The sequence below is a fragment of the Dermochelys coriacea genome, chromosome 2 (assembly GCF_009764565.3).
Source record: "Dermochelys coriacea isolate rDerCor1 chromosome 2, rDerCor1.pri.v4, whole genome shotgun sequence".
NCBI lineage: Eukaryota > Metazoa > Chordata > Testudines > Dermochelyidae > Dermochelys > Dermochelys coriacea.
In genome coordinates this window covers 83,968,406-83,992,931 of record NC_050069.1, presented here as the reverse complement: position 1 = coordinate 83,992,931, position 24,526 = coordinate 83,968,406, and the positions used below count along the sequence as shown (strand labels likewise).

General features: G+C 37.8%; 1 protein-coding gene across 5 annotated transcripts in view; it reads left to right on the top strand.

Moving 5' to 3' along the window:
* Window positions 1–24,526, top strand: part of MIB1 (MIB E3 ubiquitin protein ligase 1) — a 102,349-nt gene that overhangs the window by 9,906 nt on the left and 67,917 nt on the right. For all 5 annotated transcript variants that reach the window (XR_006278888.1, XR_006278887.1, XM_038389536.2 and 2 more), the window contains exons 3-12: window positions 1,010–1,139; window positions 3,588–3,692; window positions 8,152–8,218; window positions 9,571–9,775; window positions 11,988–12,171; window positions 15,724–15,868; window positions 18,210–18,343; window positions 19,467–19,574; window positions 19,718–19,915; window positions 23,482–23,633. Coding sequence is in view for 3 of the 5 variants with exons in the window: in XM_038389536.2 (XP_038245464.1) it covers window positions 1,010–1,139; window positions 3,588–3,692; window positions 8,152–8,218; window positions 9,571–9,775; window positions 11,988–12,171; window positions 15,724–15,868; window positions 18,210–18,343; window positions 19,467–19,574; window positions 19,718–19,915; window positions 23,482–23,633 (1,428 nt within the window). In the remaining 2 variants the exon portion in view is untranslated. The remainder of the gene's footprint in view (window positions 1–1,009; window positions 1,140–3,587; window positions 3,693–8,151; window positions 8,219–9,570; window positions 9,776–11,987; window positions 12,172–15,723; window positions 15,869–18,209; window positions 18,344–19,466; window positions 19,575–19,717; window positions 19,916–23,481; window positions 23,634–24,526) is intronic.

The following is a 24,526-nucleotide window of genomic DNA, read 5'->3' as shown; positions in this document are numbered from 1 at the left end:
TGAGGCCTCTTGGTGATGTCATTTCCTTCTTTTATAGTTTTTTCCATATGGCGGTAACCCTTTTTGTTCTCAGCCCAGTTTTTGGAAAAATACATGTATCAAAATGGAGTTCAGTAATCATGTGGTCTGGTCACATGCCCATGCATGCTTGATGAGTCATGGCAGCCATTATCCATAGGATGTCTGAAGCATCCCCTGGTGAGGGCAAGCCTTTTCCATGGCCATTGTCTTTGTTGATATGCTATTAGCACTGTCTAGCTTCTTCATTGCGGTACCTGAAAGGCTTGTTGTGGGTGCTTCAAACTTCACAACATCTTTCAGTAACAGACACGTAGCAAAACTTCATAACTTCATACGATAGCACATACAATCCAACAGGATATTAACATTCAACAGATCAAAACTTTCAGAATGATACCTCAAAACGCATACTTTGTACAAAACATACCATTATTGTATGACAATGATGAATATGGGGGGGGTGCCAGAGTGTCACAATAACTACCAGAATAATGAGGATACAGAATTGGGGAAAATATAGATTTACGTAGATGTTGAAATTTGCTTAAAGCTGGCCCTGATGGGGGAAAAAATACATTGTTTATAAATGAGTTTGCATGCTGCTTTTACTGACCTTAACAATTCTGATAATACCCATATGTAGGTGTTAATACATTTTATTGTTTTGGCAATATGATGCTACTAGGAACCCTGGAGATACAAAACCAATAATCTTAATATTACTTAAAATATTAATGGCAAAAAAGTAAAATGTAGACATGGAAAGAAGAGCTTTTCACCATGTGACTTTTCAGAATGCTGAATTTTCAATACAATGTGCTGAGTTTTCTCATAAAGATGAACTTACTCACTCAACCCTGCATTTCCTAGTTCTTTTCATTTTGTAGGATCTTTTTTAATGTTCAGTGATAAGTGTTAGTTAAATGCTCCATTTCAGGACCTCTTGTGAGTTGCTTTTATTAACTTGTCATTTGATTTTTAACTTTAGGGTGCTGTTAGAGTCTCGTCGTAAATCAAAGAAAATTACAGCAAGAGGAATCTTTGCAGGTGCCAGGGTGGTACGAGGAGTTGATTGGCAATGGGAAGATCAAGATGGTGGCAATGGACGTAGGGGGAAGGTAAAAATGAAAATAGCTTAAATAAGAAAATACATCACATATTACTTATGGGTAACGGCTGTTTAGATTACGTTGCTGTAAACTTCTGAAACTTAATCTTGTTTACCATTGAAGCGTTTGTTTTAAAGGGGTACCACTTATACTGCTGTAAGTTATTATAGGACAGGCGTTCTCAAACTGGGAGTCGTGATCACTGAGAGGGTTATGAGGTTATTACGTGGGGGGTTGTGAGCTACAGCCTCCATTCCAAACCCCACTTCACCTTCAGCATTTATAATAGTGTTTAAATATTTTTTAAAAGTGTTTTAATTTATAAGGGGGGGGGGGGATGTCTCACTCAGAGGCTTGTTGTGTGAAGGGGTCACCGGTACAGAAGTTTGAGAACCACTCTTATAGAATGTAGTGTTGAGCTTAAATGATCAAAATTGAAAATATGAGACTTGCAGATTACCTGAATTCCTTGATTTTGGAATGTTTATAAAAATAAAGATTCTGGGTGAGCTTTAGGATCATTCAGGAGTTCATGTAAAAACTAACATTCTCAGACATACCCATTCAATCAGCCTTTACAACAGGAAATTTTGCTTTCTCTTCATTGCTATCAGACAAACCAAGTTGTTCCGTATATCACTGGCTCAGCAAGTTATTTTAAAATTTAAGTGCTTACTTAATAGGTTTCTACTTTGTTGTTTTGGGGGATCTTCCAGTTTTATTGGATTTTGGCTTTTTTGGTGTTTAGACAATTCTGGAAGTTCTTTAGTTGGAGGTACTACATTACTGACTTTTTATGAAATAGTTTTATGTGCTAGCCTGATGTCTTGGAATAAAGACCTTTTCAGCATGTTAGAACTAAATATAAAATCAGATGCCGTTTTGTTAATTGACAAATCATGGCTCTAGGAAACACAAACTAGAAAACATGCAGGAGAATTAATTATATGCCCAGAAGAACTTGATATAAATGTGGATTTTAAACAGGAAGTAAGGCATAGTATAATTTCTTTAACATGCATAAGAGAGATTATAGGAAATGAGAATAACTTTTATTGTTTTAGTGAACTGACGCATTGAATCAAATTTATTTTGCTGTCTAAACATAATTTAAATAAAATATTTTGCTGTGCAAGCATAGTAACTGTGTATTCTTGTATTATGAAAAATCTATATACAATCTGGAATTAGCTTTTTGGGGATCCGGTGATTACTAAAGGGAAACAAGAAACTTGAAATCCAATTTTTAAAACGTAAGTTAAAAGGAGTTTCAGATACTGCACCTTGAGACTAGATCTCCCTGACAATTTTTGTTTTTTCTCATTGCATTTTCCTATTTATTAAAACAATTTAAAATAAATCTGTCATTGATATATGAAAGATCTACACAGAGGAACTTACAAGCAATAAATAGGAATGTAATTAAATACTGAATAATCATTTTCCTCATTTTCCCCATGAAACCTGAAAAATAGAAATATTTCTTTTCTTTTTTTTTTCCCCAGTGGTAGTAATCATGGGTGTTGTAGCCATGGTAACATCTGGAGATGAGTGACTTAATTACATAGCACCATATATGACTATGGCATGTTACAAATGAAAAGTGGCATTACTGCTCTGAAGAGCTCAGACACTTTAGGTCCTTCTCCTGCAAACACTTGTTCACTTAACTTTAACTAGTGGGACTATTTTTATGCTTAAAGTAAAGCACAGGAACAAATATTTTCAGGATGGGGTCTAAGAAAAGACAGAGACAGCAAATAGTCAGAGGGGCTTTTGGATAAGTGTTGGGAGAAAGACAATGAAGACAATACATTCAAAAAGATGCTTGTGTGTTATGGATGCCTTTTCAGGGTTGCATTTGTTACATGGCATCAGTATTTCAGAAATGCAAAGAAAAAATAGAGACCCAGTCTTTTCATCTTCACTCCCTTTCTGTCCTGGTATTTAAAAACTGGGATTAGAATTAAAATTGGGTCATAATAATACAGACTGCTACTTGCAGGCCACCAGCCTGATGTGACCAAAGTAGCTTAAAACAAAAACGTGCTGAGAATAAATTGTTGCCATTTTTGGTATTTTCAGGGAGTTTTTTTTTTTTTTTTTCTAGTAAGGACTTGTAAAAGCATTGTAAACCAGTAAATTTCATTTTGTACTTCTCTACCATTTTTAAACCAATTTACTTGAAAAATATGTTACTTATGGAAGTGGCAATCTGGATGTTTATTTCCTAGGGATAGCATTAATTAAGGTGTATGAACATTGGTAGAAATAATAAAATGGAGTTGGGGGACCTGGAGTTCTGTTTTTTAAAAAAAAAAAAATAAAAATAAAAAGCTTCAGTAAATCCTGTTCTATCATGCTTTTAACTATAGGTAAAAGTGGTAGAGGAAGTTCAAAGTTCAAAATATGTTGCTAAACTCTTGTAACCCATTTTTCTATTTTTAAATTCAATAGGTAACTGAAATCCAGGACTGGAGTGCATCAAGCCCACACAGTGCAGCATATGTTTTATGGGACAATGGCGCTAAAAATCTTTACAGAGTTGGCTTTGAGGGCATGGTAAGGAGTAAAGCAACACAAAGGGTAAAATACTTGGAGGGGGGAGAGGGTAATAAGAATAGCTTATGCTGTGCTTTTATTCTCCTTTTGTGATATCCTTCTGTCTGTTTGTATGCTGTTAATCAGTTTATTGTGAATACAGCTGGATGGATCATGAATATGCATTAGGAAGGACGTCTGATCTGAGACTTTATTAAACATTTGTGCAGATCGTTTAAACTTTAGAGCTAGCTTCTGCCTGAATATAACAGATATTTACGTTTGCGAATGCAATTTTCCTCCTAGCATTAGTGTTTTACTTCAATTAGAATGGGTAAAAAATAAAAATATTTATTTATAAACTTCCTTAAAAGTCCCTAACTTTTTCTTTAATGCCTCAGAACTTGTTTTTTGAAAATCTCTGGAATGCCAAGTGTCTAGACTAGAACACTGCAAGTCTTTCAGTTGTCATTTAATTTTCACTGTGAAGAAATCTCAAAACATTTTCAGATAGTTTGAGTGTTTTTTTTCCTACTTTGGAGTTATTGTGTTTCAGACTTCAGCATGAAGTTTCTCATTTTGATTTTACAACTTTTAGAGTATAACAAGACCACAAAAAGTGGGTCAGGTTTGGTCATGAGACTTCCGTTGATATCTTTGTTTCCTTTTCATATGCTCTTACCTTAATGTGGGCCAACAAAGTTTTTCCTTGATTATCAACTGCTGAGACATATTTATGATCATTATCATTGCATCATTTCTGTTAATTTTTTTTTCTTGGTTATATATTGCAGAGAGGAGACATATTAACTTACATTAGAATGTTCTTCTAAAATATTCCTGCAACAAGAATTACATTTAACAGGATGACAAAGCAGCTTTTGTAAATAGTAAATTTTGTACCATATCAGCACTTACAGGATAAAGTCTAGTTTAATTTAGGACAAAATCAAAATATAGCATTTTGTTACTTCTCCATCTGATTTTAATCTGATTATACCTCTTAATTGACTGAACAGGTTCATATTCTCAAAGGGGAATATTTATAATTGGAGGAATTATCAATATTCGTAGAATATCTGCTAAATAGATATTGGCGCTCTTAATAGCCCAACCATAAATACGGTGGTTTAGTACGTGGAAGCCTCTTTGATAGATACTATCTTGTACAAACCAGAGATGTTTGATCAGCCATTTAATAAAGAATAGTAACCCATTTTTAAAAAGCTTAGATTAGAAAAACCTGTGCATTGGCATTTTTATATCAAATGTGCTTTAATTTTCCATATTGACAGTTTATTTTTGACACTACATTTAAAACTTGCTGTAAATCAGTTTCTTCAGTAACTTACTATTTGTTTCAAAGTGATTTTGTTTATCAGACATACCTATGGATGGAAACAGAACTGAGGCTTCAATATTGTCTGCAGCAAACGGGCACTGTCTACGTTACAAGTTTTAGTTATTTTGTGACCAGAAAGTGGATGTGATCACTTAAGATACCAAGAAATAGGTTTCGTGCTGCCATCACAACCACCTTTGTGTATTCACACCTACCAGCTACACCATATTTATATGTTAATTTTGGGATAATTAGGGCAGTTACCTGATGGTGCCTAGGGAAGTGATCGACTGCTAAAGGAAACAAAAACAAAGCTTATTGACAGTTAATTTTTTGAATAAGAGAAATCTGTCATTACATCTAGGACATTGTTGAAGAATTTCATGCACAGAATTAGGGTAGTACACTACAGTAGAGGAAACTGCTTCATGGATCAGACCAGTGGCCTGTCCACTCCAGTAACTTGTCCCTGGCACTGATCAAGCCTGATGCTTCAAGAGGGAGTTGCAAGAAACCATGCAGTGGACAATTATGGAAATTTTTCATAGCAGTGTTTTCATCTTAACAGTTGCTGTTGGCATACTGTCTGAAGTTTAAGGCTTTTTAATCCTATCTAATGTTCTTAGCCTCTTTTGCCATATAAATCCTTTTTTTGAAATCTGCTAAACTCTTGGCTTCAACATCAAGTGGCAATGAATTCTATATATTAATTATGCATTCTGGTAAATTTTCTTTTATCTATTTTAAATTTGCTGTCTTTCAGTTTCATTGAAAAGCTCCTTGTTCTTGTAGAGAGCGAAGAGGGTAGCTTGGAGTGTCTGATACACCTTCTCCATATCATTCATTACTTGGTGTGCCTCCATCTTTTCTCTAAACAGTCCCAATATTTTCAGTCTTTCCTGATACAGCAGACACTTATTGATTCTAATTATTTTTGACAGTTATCTTTGACGCTTGTTTCTGCTGTCATTTTTGACATGGAGTGATCAGCCTCATTTCTTGTTTTTAAATAGCCATCTTTCTAAAGTTTAGTGTCAGTACTAATTTTTGACATGATTCCATGGCATGAACAACTATAGTGGGGAACTGGTGGGTTGACCATCGTTACTGCTTCATTCAAGTTATGTGTGTGTCCTTCAGGATTAAGTTAAAAATAGAATTAGTTTTAGTAGGCTGCCCTTTAAATCAGTGGTAGAAAATTGTTAGTTACTACTTCAAGAAAAAAAAAATCTACTGACTGTCCTTTGGTGCAAGAAGTATCAATATTTTTATTATCATGGTAATCAGGAAAAATCCTTGAGCAAAAGGAGGAGTGGAATTTTGAAAAGCTTTGGTTAAGCATAATGTAAAGAAGAGGGAAGATGATCGTTCTGTTGGTTTTGACTTGTATATTCCTTGTTATGTTGACAGAACATTGTATCAGATTACAGCAATTCTCTCAATCTGAAATTTTGCTTACTTAGAATACATATATATTAAAGGTTTTTATCTATCCAAGAATAAGCCATACATATTGGAAAGCTGGCTATGCTTCTGCAAGTACAATACCAGATTCTCTAAGATACTGACCAAGTTATGCACTATAGTGTGCAGTGAACACAAGTGTATGAAACAGACTACTTTATGTATGTATTTACCATATAAAATCCTAGTAAATTGCATGAAATCTTGATATCAAATCTTTTTATGGACTCTGTAGTACAGATATTCTGTACTGACCATATACTTCATTTATACTGGTATCAGAGGAGCTGTAGGAGTACACAATTTGGTGCAGTTTTAAAAATGAATATATGCTTATACTGGCATTGTTCTCGTGCATGTGTATATATAGTATCATTATTAAATAGTGGCATATAGCTTTAAGAAGCTGAGAATTTATTCGAGAGAAGGATTCAAATCATACTGTTTCTAGCGCCTAGAGATAGTAGTGGCTAGGAGGTGGTATTGTGTGTTTAAAGGGACGTAAGCATTATATTTGTCACTAACTTAAGGATCAGGAGAGGCATGAATGGATTTCAGTTCATCTCTCTTGCTAGAGGATAGTCTTATTGCAAGAGGCCTGGGGAAGTGGGAGAAAGAGATACGGCCTTTATGAAAGCACGTTTAGCTTATATATCTTCCACCACCTGTTCTTTTGTTCTCTCTCCCCCATTACTATAGTCTGAACTACATTGCCCAGTCAGTTTTCTCTTCCCATCCCCATAAACATAGAATGACCTTTGCCTGATGGGAATTGTGTTCCATAAAGAGTAACACCAGATGGCAGCAATTTGGATTAGGGGATATGCAGAAGTTAAATGAAGGGGAAATTATGAGAACTTTTAATTGGGTTTATACAGAAGCTGTTCTTCACATTTAATTTTTTTCATATTATGGAAGAGGCCCTTTCGGAGAAATAGCCGGTAGAACTTTTTAAAGAAAAATAAATCTGATTTTAGTTAAACACAGAATTTTGAAAGCAACCAAAATACCCTTTTATTCTGCTTTTTCTGATATTCTCCGGAGCCCAGAAGTTAGAAGTCAGGTTTGACTCCATAATAAGTTAAAATGAAGGTCATAAACATCTTAAACAAAAAATATATAGGCTTTATAATGGTAACACTGACAAATCCTTACCCAAGCTGATGCTGCACAGGCAAGGCTATCATGTCTAGTATGGTATTCAGGCATTCCTGAATTCTATTGTTAATTTTGTGTTCTTCCTCTGCTTGTATTGATTGATTTATTTTTTTTTTTTTTTAGTGAAAGGTAATGTGAAACAGTTTAAAGCATCTCTGTGCAATTCTAATAGCAATTATGAATATGGTGTCTCTTGGTCATTGTAGTTTATCAGATCCTAAAAGCATTAATTTGAGCCTTAAATTTAAAGCATTTAATAATACTGGTAACATTTATCAAATCCTATCAATGCCCAGGCCTATCTTAAAGGAATAGGTAGTAGAAATAGATGGGTTACAATTTTGGAAAATATTTGAAATTGTCTTTGTGTTCAGAATTGGCGTAATGCATTTATTTTTGTATGCATGAGCTTTTCAACCTCTAATATTTCAGTGTATTTCTATTCTGATTTCACTGATATGTCAACCTGCAAGTTCACTCTGTTAAAACTAAAATTGTCTAAATATCTTTCTTTAGTCTGACCTGAAATGTGTTCAGGATGCCAAAGGAGGCTCTTTCTACAGGGACCATTGTCCTGTGCTAGGTGAGTTGGAGAAGGAAAGAAATAGACAGTTTTAAGTAAATAGAAACATTTCAGTGTCCCAAGTCAGTATTTAAGTTTGAGAACTGAACCAAAGTTAATCAATGTTCCTTAGCGGGATGCATCAATAATTGAGATTTGAATGGTAGCATTTCTGTGCATTACCATGGTTAAATGCTGCAATGATAACTGGTATCTTAACCTATATGTTTCAACTGTCTGTAGATATGTTTGATGTCAAACAGTATACCAAATATGTAGCTGGTAAGTTGTTAAAGTTGGCTGTCTAGTTAATGTTTCTGGCTTACATGTGCTCAGCCTTTACATTTTTCTCTTAATAGCGAAAGATAACTGCACAGTTTTGTAGAATGGTTTAAACATCATTTTAATGCAATATTGCAGATTTGATTGTAAACATGGTCATCAGCATTCAAATTTCTAACTAAATATCTATAATTAGTCGTACTGGCTTATTTTGTTACATAGGTTGTGAGCTATTCTGTATAGGTTCTATACATATTCTATACATTGAACTCACCACTCTTGTATCTAAGCTGTGTGGTGGTATATGTTTGTACTTTATTACAAAAGTAGTTGCAGTTTTGTTTTTGAGTAGTTTGGTTTTTGAGGTGTAGGTGAGTTAAAAAATAAGGTCTAGTGAGGTTTGGTGCAGAAGTTCCTTAGTGTATATGTAGTAGACAACATACGTTGTTTTGGGCCAAGGTGCTTGAAGCACCACAAGCCTGGCAGGAGTACTCTGAGAAAAACAAGGCTTACACACAGCTGTGAGTTATTGGCTTTATTGAAGGTTAGTGACCCACCCGCAACGGGGACTCCAAGCATTGCAGTCACGGAGGCGGGGAACCCAGCACACTGGAGCTTTGCCTGGGACAGAGTCCGATGGAGGGGCAGACAGTCAGCATTAATAAACATTACACAAAAACAGCTCATGAATATAAAGTTAGGTGCTTCTTAAAGGGGCTTTCTACTACCTGGCAAAGGGCCATGCAAAGGAGCTGTGTCCTTCAAGAACTATCTCCTACAATAACAAAGCAGCTGTGTCCTTCAAAAACTAACTCTATTCCACAATAACGAAGCAGCTATCTATGTCCCACAGATATGTCTCTAACCTCTCAGCTTGAGAAAGCGGATGTTCCCTGGCTAGGCCGTAACAAAGTTTTCCGCAGTCCCTTACATATGTAAAGCTTGACTTAAGAGGGAAGGGAATGTGCCAAGCAGCAGATCTTTAAAACTGGGCACTTGGCAGGTGTTAGATATCTTCTTGAAGTTACCTTTATTGCACTTACCGATGTTGATTTGGATATTTCGTGTTCTTGTTTTTCATTCAATTTCAGGTGAGCAAAATGGTAACAGGAATCCTGGTGGGTTGCAGATTGGTGATCTGGTAAACATTGACCTTGATTTAGAAATTGTACAGTCTTTGCAGCATGGTCATGGAGGATGGACCGATGGCATGTTTGAGACCTTAACCACCACTGGCACAGTTTGTGGCATTGATGAAGATCATGACATAGTAGTACAGTATCCAAGTGGCAACAGGTTTGTTACATATTCTCAAACCTTTCCTATGACAGACTTCCTTTAAGTTCACAAGTTGCAGGGCATGAAAATTTTTTTTTACCCTTCTTTGGTTCTCATGACATCCCATCATCCAAATAAGAGTTTCTGTCTTCTTCCTGGCTTGTGTAATAAGGGGTTCCCATCTGCCACATCCCAATGATGATAATCTTTATAGCATGTGAGAGAGGGTTTGATGGGAAAGAGATTATTTGCAATTTTCTCACCTTTAACCTGCCTTCAGTTAAATATTTGTGGTGTTTATGATATGAGGTCTTTTTTTCTAAAATGTCCTTTTGAGTTTTATTTTAACGTATGTTGTCTGTCAGTTAATGGTATTTATTAAAGTTATTAATTCTCTTAAGTAATTAAAATGGTTACTTCCAAAAATTTCACAATATGAATATTTCACAGCTCCATGCACTAACCATGAAACCATGATTGCATATAGCTCTCAGTAGCGTTTATTTCTTTTGGCTGTGTCCTTAGGGAGCATTTTTTGAGAACTAGTGTACTACCATACGGTAGATACTAATGTGATAGTTATGTCCGGCATGAAGGCAGACAATCCCTTGTTTCATATATAATATGTATTCCCAAATGTGACCACTGGAGAACAAATTAAAACTCCCAGTAATTTCGACAGATCTATACTATAAAAGTATACTTACTCAATTTTATATTTGGAACAAAACAGTAAAGATAAATAGCTTTGCAGAATAAATATACTCTGAGATGCTTAAATTTATCGTTATGAGATTTCACAGCAGAGCCCATCTACTCAGTGTGGTACTTTGTACTTCCTATCCTTGTTTCTCTTCCAAATTGTTAATCCAAGCTGCAAATTTTATCACCTCTTGGGTTTGAACAGGTTCTTGCTTTCTGAAGATGCTCCTCTTACAAAGGAGAGTGAGGCGTAAGTGGTTCTGATCATGAATGCCTAAGCTCTAGAGGATATTGCTTTTCTGATATGTGAGCATGCATTGCCTTCCCAGTTTGCTAATGTAGTAAAAAGCATAAGGAAAATCATGTGTAGCTGAAAGTGATCACTTACTTTTCTCAACCTGAATGTTTGTGTAGTTACATTAGTTATAGCTAGTTATTTGGGTTTTGTTTTTAATAAGTTTTCTTAACTTTTAGGCAGCCGTCTTTCAGCACACCATTTAGTTGTAGGGAGAAATGGTGTAAATCTCCAGTCTCATGATTTCTTAAACAATATACTTTGTGTGGTGATATTAAAAGCCAACCTGAAACTTGTTCATTGAAATATAGAGGTTTCTTACACAAACGTATATATTTATAATCTTTGTATTTCTCCAAAATAAGAAACCTCCATATTTCTAAAACAAAAGTGAATGGAAAGAGAATTGTATAGTGCTTAGAAGTGTTAGGCACTTGACTGAGAAAAAATGCATTTCCTACCATAGTTACCTTTTAAGCAACAGTTTGATTACAAAATCTGCTTTTGGTTTACTGGGGCTGTGGTACTAGACACATGGACCAGCTGCAGAAAAATAGCTCTGGACGCACATGTTTGTCTTGGTCATGTGCTGTTTTTTAAGTGAATATAAACTAGCATAACAGGAACTAAGTGCACACAAACCAATACATTGCATGGTACAAATCAAAATAGTTTAACCAAATGTCTGGCCATACATCTACTTGAAATAGCATATTCCTATCTGTCCAACCCTGTCTCTGAGGAAAGAAGAAAACCCTGTATTTAGATTCCAAGCCCACTCCTTTCCCTATCATTTCTTGCCAGAGCAATCCATCCTTATCATTTATCCTGTATTTTGAGAGGAATGCCAGACTCTCAGGCCACTGATCCCTGCCTTAAGTAATAAGTCCACACACCCCTCTCCCCAAACAAACAAACCAAAACCCAGTCACGACACAGCTGCCATTTTATGGCTGGCAGCTTTTACCCTTAGGCTGCAAGAACCAACCATGGGAATGTTCTGACTGCTTCAGGTGCACCTCTCAGAAGATTATTCTTGCAACCACCAGCTGGTAAACTAAGTGGAAATTTATGGGGAAAAGGATTAAAAGCACCTAAGCTATAGCGTTCAATCACAAAAATTTCTGGGCACAAAAGCACAATTTAAGGCAACAAGTAACCTTTTAAAATATAGCCCCCACTTTTTATATTAAAAAAGAAAAGATCATTAATTTGAAATATATTATTTTCAAGGTGGACATTTAATCCAGCTGTTCTCACCAAAGCCAATGTTGTCCGAAGTGGAGATGCTGCTCAAGGTGCAGAAGGAGGTACCTCACAGTTTCAAGTGGGTGACCTCGTTCAAGTTTGTTATGATTTAGAACGAATCAAGCTTCTTCAGAGAGGTCATGGAGAATGGGCTGAAGCAATGCTTCCTGTAAGTATGTGTGTACGCACAATGGTATGTTGGCACGGCTGGCCTTACCATGAGGTGAACTGAGGCGGCCGCCTCAGGTGCCAGACTGGGGTGGGGGGGGTGTGCCACTAGGACCCAGAGTGTAGAAAATCTTGTCTGCTGCTGGTGCATATGTAGTCTCTCTGCTGTAGATGCAGAAAGATGGTGGAGTGCTGTGCTGGAGGAAGGAGGGCACAAGAGACATAACAGGCAGGCAGGAGAAAAGGTGAGAGGGAATAACAGAAAGCAGTAGGAGCTGCAGGGAGAGATAAGAGGCTCCTCCTCCTCTGTACTTCTGTACCCCCAGGAGCCTGGACTGATTAACACCAGCTTCTCAGGGAGCTTCCTGTTTCTTGCTGCTTCCCTAAACCCACTTGAGGAGAAAAGGCAGTCAACTGAAGTAGTAGGAGCCAGTTAGGACCTTAAGAGGCTGATATCTTCCCTTGCTCAGGTCCTGTTACCAGCCTGCTTATTTGTCCCTTTTAACTAACTGCATGTTGAGAGCCCCTATAGCTGGCACAGAACAGCAGTCATGAGTGAAAGAAAAAAACGCCCCTCTGGGGCAGCATTCAGAAAAAGAAAGAAAGTAAAGGAAGCTTTTCTATCTAAGCAGGAAGGAGCTCTCCTGAGATGCATAAACACAATGTTCACGGTGAGCCTTCCGGCGCCAGTGAGGATGAGAATGAGGAGATGCCTGATCTTCCAGTTAGTCAGAGTGCAGGTCACCTGGCAGTTATTGCAGGATCCATATTTCCATCTCAAATGGATGTAACCATGCACATTCCTGAAGAAAAGTGTAGATCAGAGAAGAGTGTGGTGGAGGCGCAAGAAACAGCTGCTGCTGAGTTTAATTCCTTAAGTCTAGATGATCCAGGACTGTGGACCCACTTGAACAGTAGCCTGAGGGACTTTGTGTTCCCCAAAGACTATAGAAATAGAAGTTTCCATGCAACACATTACTGGCGTGAAATTCCCATTGGTGACAAAGTGGAGAGGCCATGGCTTATGTACTCAAAAACCCAGCATGCTGCATATTGTTTTTGTTGTAAACTCTTCCAGTCTAATGTTCCAGCTACATTGGGTTCTACAGGAACAAAGGACTGGAAAAATCTGGCTAGAAATCTGGCATGCCATGAGAAAGCAGCAAATCACCAGAGAGCATTCCATAGGTGGAAAGAACTTGAGATGAGACTAAGGTTAAAGGCCACCGTAGATGATCAGAATCAAGAGAAGATTGCATCAGAATCTCTTTACTAGCAAAATGTTCTGAAAAGGCTCATTGCCATTGTGAGCATTCTTGCTACTCCAAACCTAGCACTGCGTGGGACTTTAGATCAGCTGTATGTGCCAAACATCCTTAAAATTGTGGAGCTGATGGCTGAGGTTTGATGCTGTACTCCAGGAGCATCTAAGAAGAGTCACCCCAAGAAATGTACACACACCACTACCTTGGAAAAACAATTCAAAATGAGATCATACAGTTACTGGCAACAAGTCAAACGGAAGATTGTGGCAGATCTGAAGTCAGCAAGATATTACTCTGTTGTTCTGAACTGCACACCTGACATCAGCCATACGGAACAAGGACTTTAATGGTGTGTTTTGTAACAACAACAGAACCTAGTGAAAATGTCCCTGCAATGGTGACTGTCTGGGAGCGTTTTCTAGAATTTATTGAATTGATGATACTATAGGAGCTGGTATGACAAATGTGCTTCTTAAAAAGCTGGAAGATATGGGAATTGTGATAGCTGACATGAGAGGTCAGGGCTATGATGATGGTGCCAGCATGAGAGGAAAGAACAGAGGAGTGCAGAAATGGATCTGAGAGTTAAACCCGCAAGTTTTTTTTTTTTTGTCCCATGTAGTTCTCATTCATTGAAGTTGGTGGTCAGTGATGCAGCATCAGCTTCTAGAGAGGCTGCTGAATTTTTTAATGTAATTCAAATCATCTATGTATTTCTTTCTGCCTCAACTCATTGATGGCAAATTTTGAAGCAACATCTGGGAACATCCTCTCTGACATTGAAACCACCTAGTGCCACACAATGGGAAAGTCGAGTGGAGGTGATAAAGCCTATCAAACACCAAATTGGGAAGATAGATGATGCCATAGTTGCCATTATGGAGGCTAATGCTATGACAGGAACTGTTCGTGGGAGAACAGTGGCAGAGGGAAATGGAATCAGCAGAAACATACGTAACTTCAAATTTCTGTGTGGCTTAGTGTTGTGGCATGACATACTGTTTGAAATAAATGTTGTAAGCAAGAGACTCCGAGGTGTTGACCTTGATATATCTGGAACAATGGAACAACTGGACAAAGCAAAGTCATTCCTACAATCTTATCGGACAGATGAGGTAAGTTGAATTCTTTAACCAGGTGCTAGATTGTGCAATACCACCAGTTCAAGAACGTTTCATGCAGCTCAAGGAACACAGCAGTATATTTGGGATGTTGTATGATATTCCCAAACTTCTCACTATACCTGAAGAAGACCTACACCAGCAAAGCAGGGCACTAGACAGTGTTGACACATGATGACATGCGCAATATTGATGTGAGTGATTTAGGGGATGAACTGAAAGCCCTTTCAAGATACATTTCAGCAGGATCAACTCCAAAGGCTCTTCTGGAAAATATGTGCACAAATAAGATGACCACCCTCTTTCCAAATGCTTTTGTTGCTCTGCGCATACTTCTAACACTTCCTGTAACAGTTACCAGTGGAGAACGCAGCTTCTTTAAGCTGAAGTTAATAAAAACACATCAACGCTCCACAATGACACAGGAGAGGCTGGTCGGCCTTGCAGCCATCTCAATAGAGCATGAGCTGGCCCAGACTGTGGACCTTCAGGAAGCAGTTCAAATATTTGCAACCAAGAAGGCATGGAAAGGACCACTTTGATTATTCAAACAGATAAAAATGCCAGTGTTTACTATGTAGACAAGAAAAGTTACATTTGCTGTTTGAAAGTTAAGTGTTACTTAAAATTTTTGAACAAGGCATTTTAAGTCGTTAGTTCTGCTTTATTGGGGTAGGTAGCAGAGCAGTATAATGAGAGGAGTAGAACAGGAAGAAGGCAGAATTGAGACCTTTCAAAGTTTTGGCCCAAATGAGGGGGGCATAGGGGCATCATTTGAGCTCCCTGCCTCAGGTGCCAAAATGTTGTAGGCTGGCCCTATATGTTGCTATGGTATTTTTAATTACACTTGGAAATGGTTGAACCTTCAAATTATTGGAGTTGGGGGTGACATTTAGGCCTTGTCTAGACTAGGGGGAAAAAGTACTTTTTTTCAGTTGAATTAGGTAAATTGAGCTAGTATAATTCTGTGGAAAGCCCCACTTGGCGGCGTAGACTCAGTTTAACAATCTGTCTAGCCTATAACTCACCCTGTTAGAATTAAGGTGAAGATGTTACTGATGTTAAAGTGGGGTTTCAGAAACCCTTTTACTTTATAAAACTGCCATATGCTGTAATATGTTAACATCTAAATATCTTTACTTGGTTTCTTTCTTTTCCTTAATATAGACTTTAGGTAAAGTTGGCCGGGTCCAGCAGATTTATTCAGACAGTGACTTAAAGGTAGAGGTTTGTGGGACCTCTTGGACATACAATCCAGCAGCTGTCTCAAAGGTGGCATCAGCAGGATCGGCTATAAGCAATGCATCTGGTGGTAAGTTTGTGTACCATTTAGGAATGTTTGGTTTTGATAAATAAAATTGTGTAAACTTAAAAAATTGATGATAAATATTGGTATGGCGCCTATATGAAGCAAGAATAATAATCTCCAGGAAAGTAGTTCCTACTGAGGGCTGGGGAATACTCCTATTGCAAAAGAATTTCCATGCTGGATTGTACATGTTGTCCATCTAGTCCAGTATCTTGCTTTAGAGGAAAGTACAAGAAACCCTGTAGTAGGCAGATGTAGGATAATCTACTTCTCAAAAAAGTAATCTTCACCTCTATTAGCTAAAAATCTAAAGCACTCTTTATCAGAATACAAAGAAATAGTGCCTAAAGGCCCTAAGTCAGGATTGGAGTCCTATTGTGCTAAGCATTGCAAAAATATATAATAGTGTCTGCTCCAAAAGCTTACAATCAAGAGATGATAGGTGGAAGTGAGGTAAAGATGTAAAATGGATTCCGTGACTTTCAGAGATCTCCATGACATTTTCTGCTTCATCTTCAGCCTGGTGCCATGGGACAGTGGGGGTTCTGGAGCTGTTGGTCCCCCTTCCCCCACAGTTAAGGGTGCCTCCCCCCCTTTTTAAGTAAAAGTCACATCCAGGTCACAGGCTTCTGTGAATTTTTGTTTATTGTCCATGATCTGTCCATTACTTTTACTAAAAATAAGTGACAAAATTTTAACCTTCTTTATGAGGCAGAAGGAATAGAAATACCCAATCTATCTTCTCCATACTGTTCTTTATTTCGAGATGGACTTCTGAGAAACTTCTTTATTAATAAACCTGTTCTTTCTGCTTTGGGCATGCCTTGAGTCTCCTCTCCTCATCATATTTGGCTTTGATGCCACAAAAACATTCTGGGTAGTTGTCATACTTTCTCCCATTGTCTCCTATTGTTGCATGCTAAGTTCAGTTCCCCTAATACATATGAATTTCCTGTGAGAGATACAGTAGGGATGCAAAAAGAGCAGGAGTACTTGTGGCACCTTGGAGACTAACAAATGTATTAGAGCATAAGCTTTTGGGGGCAACAGCCCACTTTATCGGATGCATAGAATGGAACATATAGTAAGCGGAGATACGTATATACAGAGAAGGTGGAAGTTGCCATACAGTTTGTATGAGGCTAATTAATTAAGACGAGCTAGTATCAGCAGGACAAAAAAAACTTTTGTAGTGAAAATCAAGATGGCCCATTTAGATAGTTGGCAAGAAGGTGTAAGGATACTTAACATGGGAAATAGATTCAATATGTGTAATGACCCAGCCACTCCCACTCTCTATTCAAACCCAAGTTACTGGTATCTTGTTTGCATATTAATTCAAGCTCAGCAGTTTCTCGTTGGAGTCTGTTTTTGAAGCTTTTCTGTTGCAAAATTGCCACCCTTAAGTCTTTTACTGAGTGGCCAGAGAGGTTGAAGTGTTCTCCTACTGGTTTTTGAATGTTATGATTCCTGATATCAGATTTGTGTCCATTTATTCTTTTGTGTAGAGACTGTCCGGTTTGGCCAATGTATATGGCAGAGGGGCATTGCTGGCACATGATGGCATATATCACATTGGTAGATGTGAAGGTGAACGACCCCCTGATGGTATGGCTAATGTGATTAGGTCCTATGATGGTGTCACTTGAATAAATATGTGGACAGAGTTGGCATCAGGCTTTGTTGAAAGGATAGGTTCCTGGGTTAGTGTTTTTGTTGTGTGGTGTGTGGTTGCTGGTGAGTATTTGCTTCAGGTTGGGTGGGCTGTCTGTAAGCGAGGACTGGTCTGTCTCCCAAGATCTGTAAGAGTGAGGGATCATTTTTCAGGATAGGTTGTAGATCTTTGATGGTGTGCTGGAGAGGTTTTAGTTGGGGGCTGAAGGTGATGGCTAGTAGTGTTCTGTTATTTTCTTTGTTGGGCCTGTCCATTAGGACTGCAGTAGCTGTAAGATGAACTGTACGGCTGGCATGTTGCTTTGTGTGTAAAGTCCTGGAGGAAAGTCTTTATTTTTAATTAACTTCCTCTAAAAAAGCAGAAATCCAGTACACCGGCCTGTAAATCATTAACATTTTTCTTCTAAGTCCTAGTCCCATCTCTTCGTATTTTCAAAACCACTCAGGCAGGAATTCTAACTGTAGAGTGAAACTGATCATCTTTGAGTAAATTTGAAGTTTCTGAACTGATGAGAAACTGATGTCAGTGAGTTAGAGCTTTGTAGTGCTGAGGTGCTGTACTAAGTGATAAATAGAATGGCTACTTGTGTAAGTCTCTTCAGATAGGAAAAACAGCCAAATTTGTTGTTCTCTTTTGGAGTTGTGATCTTACACACTTTGATATCTGTAGAGAGATTGTCTCAACTTTTGAAGAAACTGTTCGAAACACAAGAATCTGGGGACCTCAATGAAGAACTTGTTAAAGCTGCTGCTAATGGAGATGTAGCTAAAGTGGAAGATTTGCTGAAGAGACCGGATGTGGATGTGAGTGTCTTTTTTGTGTGATTTCTACCGCACAGGAAATGCAAGAAATCCCAAATCCTCTGCTAGGGATTCCCCTTGCATGGATGAATCCCCCGTGTGCAGAGAGCTGGCATAGCTGGTTCCTGTCCCTCTGTTCCACAGCCTCTGGAGGTAGGGAAGGGGCTAGAAACCACTATGTAGCAGCCATTCACAGTGAACATATTTTTTTGTGCCATATGCCACCTGGCATGAATTAGAGCAGCCTTCAAGCTACTCTTAAGTACGGCTGAAGTAGAGAATTGAGTAGTCATAAATGGTGGCTGTCCTTAACTTCTCTTATTTCCTGGGTGGCTTCGTGGGGTAGGGAGAACCATCCTCATCAGGCACTTCCCTAGACTGCTGAGCCAGTTGAGCTGCTAGCTTGTTCTTCCTGATGTTCTTGCAGCACAGTGAAGAAGCTTCTTCCTCCTCCCTATAGTCAAAACACTTAAGAATCATAAGGCTCAGCTTGGTTTAGAATGTGTTTCAGTTCCCAATCAAATACATATTTTCTTTTTAATACATTTGCCTTTGAGGTCCAGAGGTTGGACATCACTGGCCTTAAATATTAATTTGAATTTTAAATTAATTCAGATTTGTACAAACTATAAAAAGGAGTGTACTTGAATGGCTATAAGTCCCCTACCATAAATTAGGGGAAAAATAAATTCAGCAGAATACAACTGATTCCCTTCCAAGAAACCTGATTCTCTTCAAAAGTCCACCTTTGCAGCAGCCTGACTAAAATCTTCAAGTTAGCAATTTAATATTAAACTTTGGCATAAGTAAAAATCAGAATGATGTTATTTCTTCATTCTTGCTAATGAATAAGAAATGTAGAGATGGAAAAGGCCTAATAGATTGTACTGTCCTCAAATATGGTCTTGACTTTTCTTTTTCCATTATTTGAAAGCTGCTCTGATGTTTGGTATGTTAGCCCTGATGGAGATGATTTAGGCAGAGTGCAGGTGAAATGAAAGTTTCACAATAAACAGTTTTTATAACATGGATATTTGCTGATATTACTGGTAGTAAATATCTGATGTTCGTGTGTATGTATTGATGTACACTGTAAGCTAACTTCTCATTCTTAATATACTTTCAGGTGAATGGGCAGTGTGCTGGACACACAGCTATGCAAGCAGCCAGTCAGAATGGACATGTTGACATTTTGAAATTACTTCTGAAACAGAATGTGGATGTGGAAGCGGAGGTAATTTAATTTAAAATATGGACTGTTTTTTCTCTAATGGTGGAAATGCAGTAAAGATCCCTTAATTGGTAATTTTAAAGTAAAGCCTTTTATAATTGTGTAGTACAAAAGGAATTTGTTTTAAATCAATGTTTACACTTTAGGACAAAGATGGAGACAGGGCTGTTCACCATGCAGCTTTCGGAGATGAAGGTGCTGTGATAGAGGTTTTGCACAGAGGCAGTGCAGATTTGAATGCTCGCAACAAACGCAGACAGACTCCACTTCATATTGCTGTTAACAAAGGTCATTTACAAGTTGTGAAGACTTTACTGGACTTTGGCTGTCATCCTAGTCTCCAGGTAAAACAAATTTTGACTTTCATTTTTTGTCTTCAAACTGTAAGATTTATGCAAGTATGGTATATTCATGCTGCATGTAGATGTATAAATCTTCCTTTTAAGGCTGTTGCATTTAATTGTTCTCTGTATTTCATATTGAGATTTAAAATGCACCTCTCTTGCTCTAGGCATGTGTATAATATTTTAAGCCTCTATAGATTGGGTCAATGTACAAATATATGTTTGTTTAACATGCAGATTAACTCTCTCCATCCAGTCAGCACCCCTTATCTTTCCCCACATATGTAATCTGGTAAGAGAGGCTTTGCAGCATGACCTGAAGGCCATCAAATGTAGACTGTCAGAAAAAGAGAGAAAACAGCGTCCAGAGTTGAACCCATCAGACAGTATGTCTGCCACCAGACTTCTATTCAAACATGATGTATGTTATTGAGAGTCTCTGCTGCTATGCTATTACACAAGGAGAAAAAACTGCCTCTGTAAACTGATTGGAAACTAGTGGAAACAGTGCTGCAAAAGGGAGAAATACTGCCTCAAAAATAAACAAATAAAACCCCACTTCTAAATAAGTAGGCAGCTACATTCTGTCTGAGCTGAAGTTTCAACATAGCTGCATTCACAGTGCATTGCATATGTAAAGCTAAAGATGAAAAAGGATGGATAAATGTGCTGAGGTCAATATCTGAAAGAAAAGGTTGTAAAGCCTTAGGCAAATATGAATGATACAACACACTCTTACTGTTGCCATCTAGATATCCTTGTGCTTCAAACTCCACCTGTTTTTCCTATTTGTGCACCTGGGAAAGAAGAGGTGAGAACTTTATTAAAGCAGATAATGCAGCAATTGCTATTTTCTCAGTTTATTTCCTCCTGGCCGCCTACTTCCATCTTACAAGGGCTGAGGTATTATTTATAAGTATTACTTCCATCTTACTGAAGTAGAGTCTCAGGTAGCTAACTTTAATCCAGACCCCAGTTTCTATAAGCGTTGGCTATAACAACTGGCCTGTTCTATTTGGCTCAGTAATGGGGCAATTCGGTGAAATTCAAATGGCCTGTGATATAAAGGAGGCTGGACTATATCTACTGATCTCTTCTGGCCACAAACTTAATGAATCTATGAAATGACACCATCCAGAGCCAATGAAAATCAGAAAATCCCTGTGACAATAATACGTTTTCAGATTCTGCACATCTGCAGAGAAGTCTAATGCAGATTCAGTTAAGCAATTGATTTCACCGAGATGGATGAAAATGCAGGAGGCATTTGGGGTTGGGACTTGGCTGTAGCTAACTCGCATGTTCTTTAACTCTCAAGCCACTGCACAAAGGAAAACAATTTAGTCTACACACAATAAGCTCAAGAAATCTGATGAGTTGGAATGGGTAAACTATATCATTACATTTTGGTGGGCCAGTGTAGGATGTCTACCAAATTTGGCAGATATTTCAATTTTGGTGTCTGCTATTCCCACAGTAAAAGTTCTAAGGAATCCTTCTTACACTATGCTGAGGTGTGCTGCTAATTGATAAGCACTAGTGATGAAATCCTGGCCCCACTGAAGTCAATTGCAAAACTCCTGATGACTTCAGTAGGGCCAGGATTTCACCCAGAAGCATGAATCCTGAGAATGTGTCTATGCAGCAGCACAGTGAACTCAACTAAACACATTTTCCTACTGTAGACATTATAGAACACTTATTTTTAATTTCAATTGTTGGGTTTTTGAACAAATTATGCACAAGTTGTTTCGCTTTTGGAGTAATGGTGTATTTTTTCTTTAATTTGGACTTTTCAAAACTAAAACCCCGGCAAGCTAAAAAGTGAATATAAATTCTTTGGTCAGGTGTGTGCTGAAAAATTTCTGGCCCCTCTAAACCATGTATTGTCTGGTTGGTGCTAGCCATAAATTATTTACAAAATTTAATGTTGCCCCATGAAATCTGCCCTTTTGCTTCATTAAAAAGACAACCTTGTACAAGTTTAACTATCCTGAGGGGTGCACATCTTTCATTGGTCTGCTTTGTTCATACTATTTTTATTAGAGGAGGTTTTAGCTTGAGTTTTTGTATGACAATTGTGTCTCAAACGTGACTAAATTTATGTATATATTTGAAATTTATGCTAGTAGACATTTGAATTTTTATAAATCTTGAACTTAAAGAATTGCTTTAATGTCTAATTTTTTTGTGATGCATGACAATTTTTATAGCAAATTCATGCAGAAAACATGGCAGTTAATGACTTTCATACGTGATACTGAACTACAAATTGCCTGCATACTAGAAAAATGTGCATAGCTCTTCGTTGTGTGCAGATTACACAGATCTACCTCTACTCCAGATCTGAGCCTGTCCAGATATCTCCTCATGGATATTCAGCAGACAGCTAAAGCTCAACATGAGTATAACAGAGCTCTTAATTTCCCTTCTCCCTACTTCTTTCTTTCACTCAATGTGGTCAACACAACCATCCTATCGCTCAGGCCTGTAATATGGGAGTCCTCTTTGATTCAGACCTTTCTCTAGATCCTCACATTCAGGCTATGTGTAAATCTTGATTTTTTTTTTTTTCTGCATAACAGCTCTCAGATACAGCCTTTCCTACCCATCCACACAGTAAAAACTTTTTGAGCTGACTCTGATAAACTCATGTCTCAATCATTGCAGCGTTCTTTTCCCTGGTGTTGATGTTGCATTCTTGCCCCAATCATATCTACTCAGAATGCCGCTGCAAATGTCTTACTCCTAATGTGTTGCTTTGAGATGTTGCCTATCTTTGCATCCCTCCACTGGCTCCCTCCTCTCTATTGTATCGTACATAAACAACATGTCTTCATTTTCGAGGCCCTTGATGTCCTATTCTCTTCCTACCTATCATCTCTCATTCACTATTGAGATGTCAGCTCTTGCCTCTGCTAGGCCAATAATTCCAGCCTCAATCACCCCCTTGTTAATTTTTCAAAAAAGCACCTCCATGCTTTCTCATGTGGTGCCCTTGCTATTGGGGCAAGAGCTCCCCGTAAACATCTGCAAAGCTACCTTCTCCAAATTCCTCCCTAAAACTGTATTCTGCCATGATACCTACATAAAACTTGTGAAGTGGGCCACTGGTGTACTGAGACAATTACCTATCATGCTGATTAATATTGTCTCATTGTTTCTTCTACTTCCCTTTCTGTCTTACATTTAGATTGTAAGCTCACTGGGGTAGTGACAGTCTCTTCTGTATTTTGTTGTTTTATATTTGTGTAGTGTCTAGTAATGTGGTGTCCTGGTCCTAGATGCTATGGTAATACAATTGATAAATAAATGCATATATATTAACTTCTCCTTCAGACTGTTCTCGTTCTGTGATTAAACTTCACAAAAACTATTTTGACCAAAAAGCAGTATAAGTGTGCAGCCTGGACTGAAGTTACAATTGTAAGTGCTGGAAAATGGTATTAAGTTACTTTGTATTTGCATCTCATTAGTTCCTATAGTGACATGTGAGACCTTTTCCCATAAATTTCCTTTTTAAATAGGTAAATATGGAAGCTGAAGAAAATTATTTCTATTTTTAGGATTCTGAAGGTGATACTCCGCTCCATGATGCGATAAGTAAAAAGCGTGATGACATCCTGGCTGTACTGTTAGAAGCTGGGGCAGATGTTACTATTACAAACAACAATGGATTTAATGCTCTCCATCATGCTGCACTAAGAGGGAATCCCAGGTAAAGTCTTGTTATCTTTAGTGTTTAGTTCATGATGTTTGATTAAAGGAGGAAAAATAAGAAAAAACATTCTGGTATTTCTGTAACTTTTATAGTAGATTTATTACGCTGAAATGTTGCAAGCTAGACTTTTATCCAAAAATGAAATTTTGGAGAGAGACTGTTAAAATGGTTCAGCTATTGAGTATGAGAAGGAAGAGTGAGATGGTTGGCTATGTGGTGAGGGGAAGGAGGTGCTCTCCCAGTCATTTTAAAAAACTTTTTTTGTGTACAACCATTAACCTGAAGGTAGAAAGTCGAAATTTTGAATGGAATGAACCTTTATGAAGAAGAGCCATTGAGTATTTCAGTGAAAATTTGAGATTTGGGAGTAAGGAGGCTTTGAAAACTGCATTTTGTACATGCAGAATAACTGAAATAGAGGTATTTTTATTGGTTGGGTTGTGCAGGCATGTATGGTAGATAAATATACTTGGGAATGTGGGTATTTCTGAAATTGTGCAGTGAGCAAGGGCTCCATAGGAGCACAGTGGTTTGCATGGTTTAATTGTGTTCTCACATGAGCTTCTAATAGTTCAAGGTATGCTCAGAGTGAAGCAAAAGCTGTCCTGGCCTAATTAATTAATTTAAAAATATTAGCCTAGGAAATTTCATAAAAAGTACTTTGAGGGAATATTAGGCTTTCTGATATGAGAATGCCATGGTTGTGGTTCCATGTGGAACCTTAACTCTGTCCCCTTGTGTGATTATCACATTCCTGTCTTGAATCTTTGATCCTAAGTTACTATTTTTCAAGTAACAATGTAATATAGGTTTATAACTTTTTTGACCTATGCGTAACAGTTCATTCTTTAATTGTTGACCTGTAAGCATATTTTGTTGTGTTCAGTAAC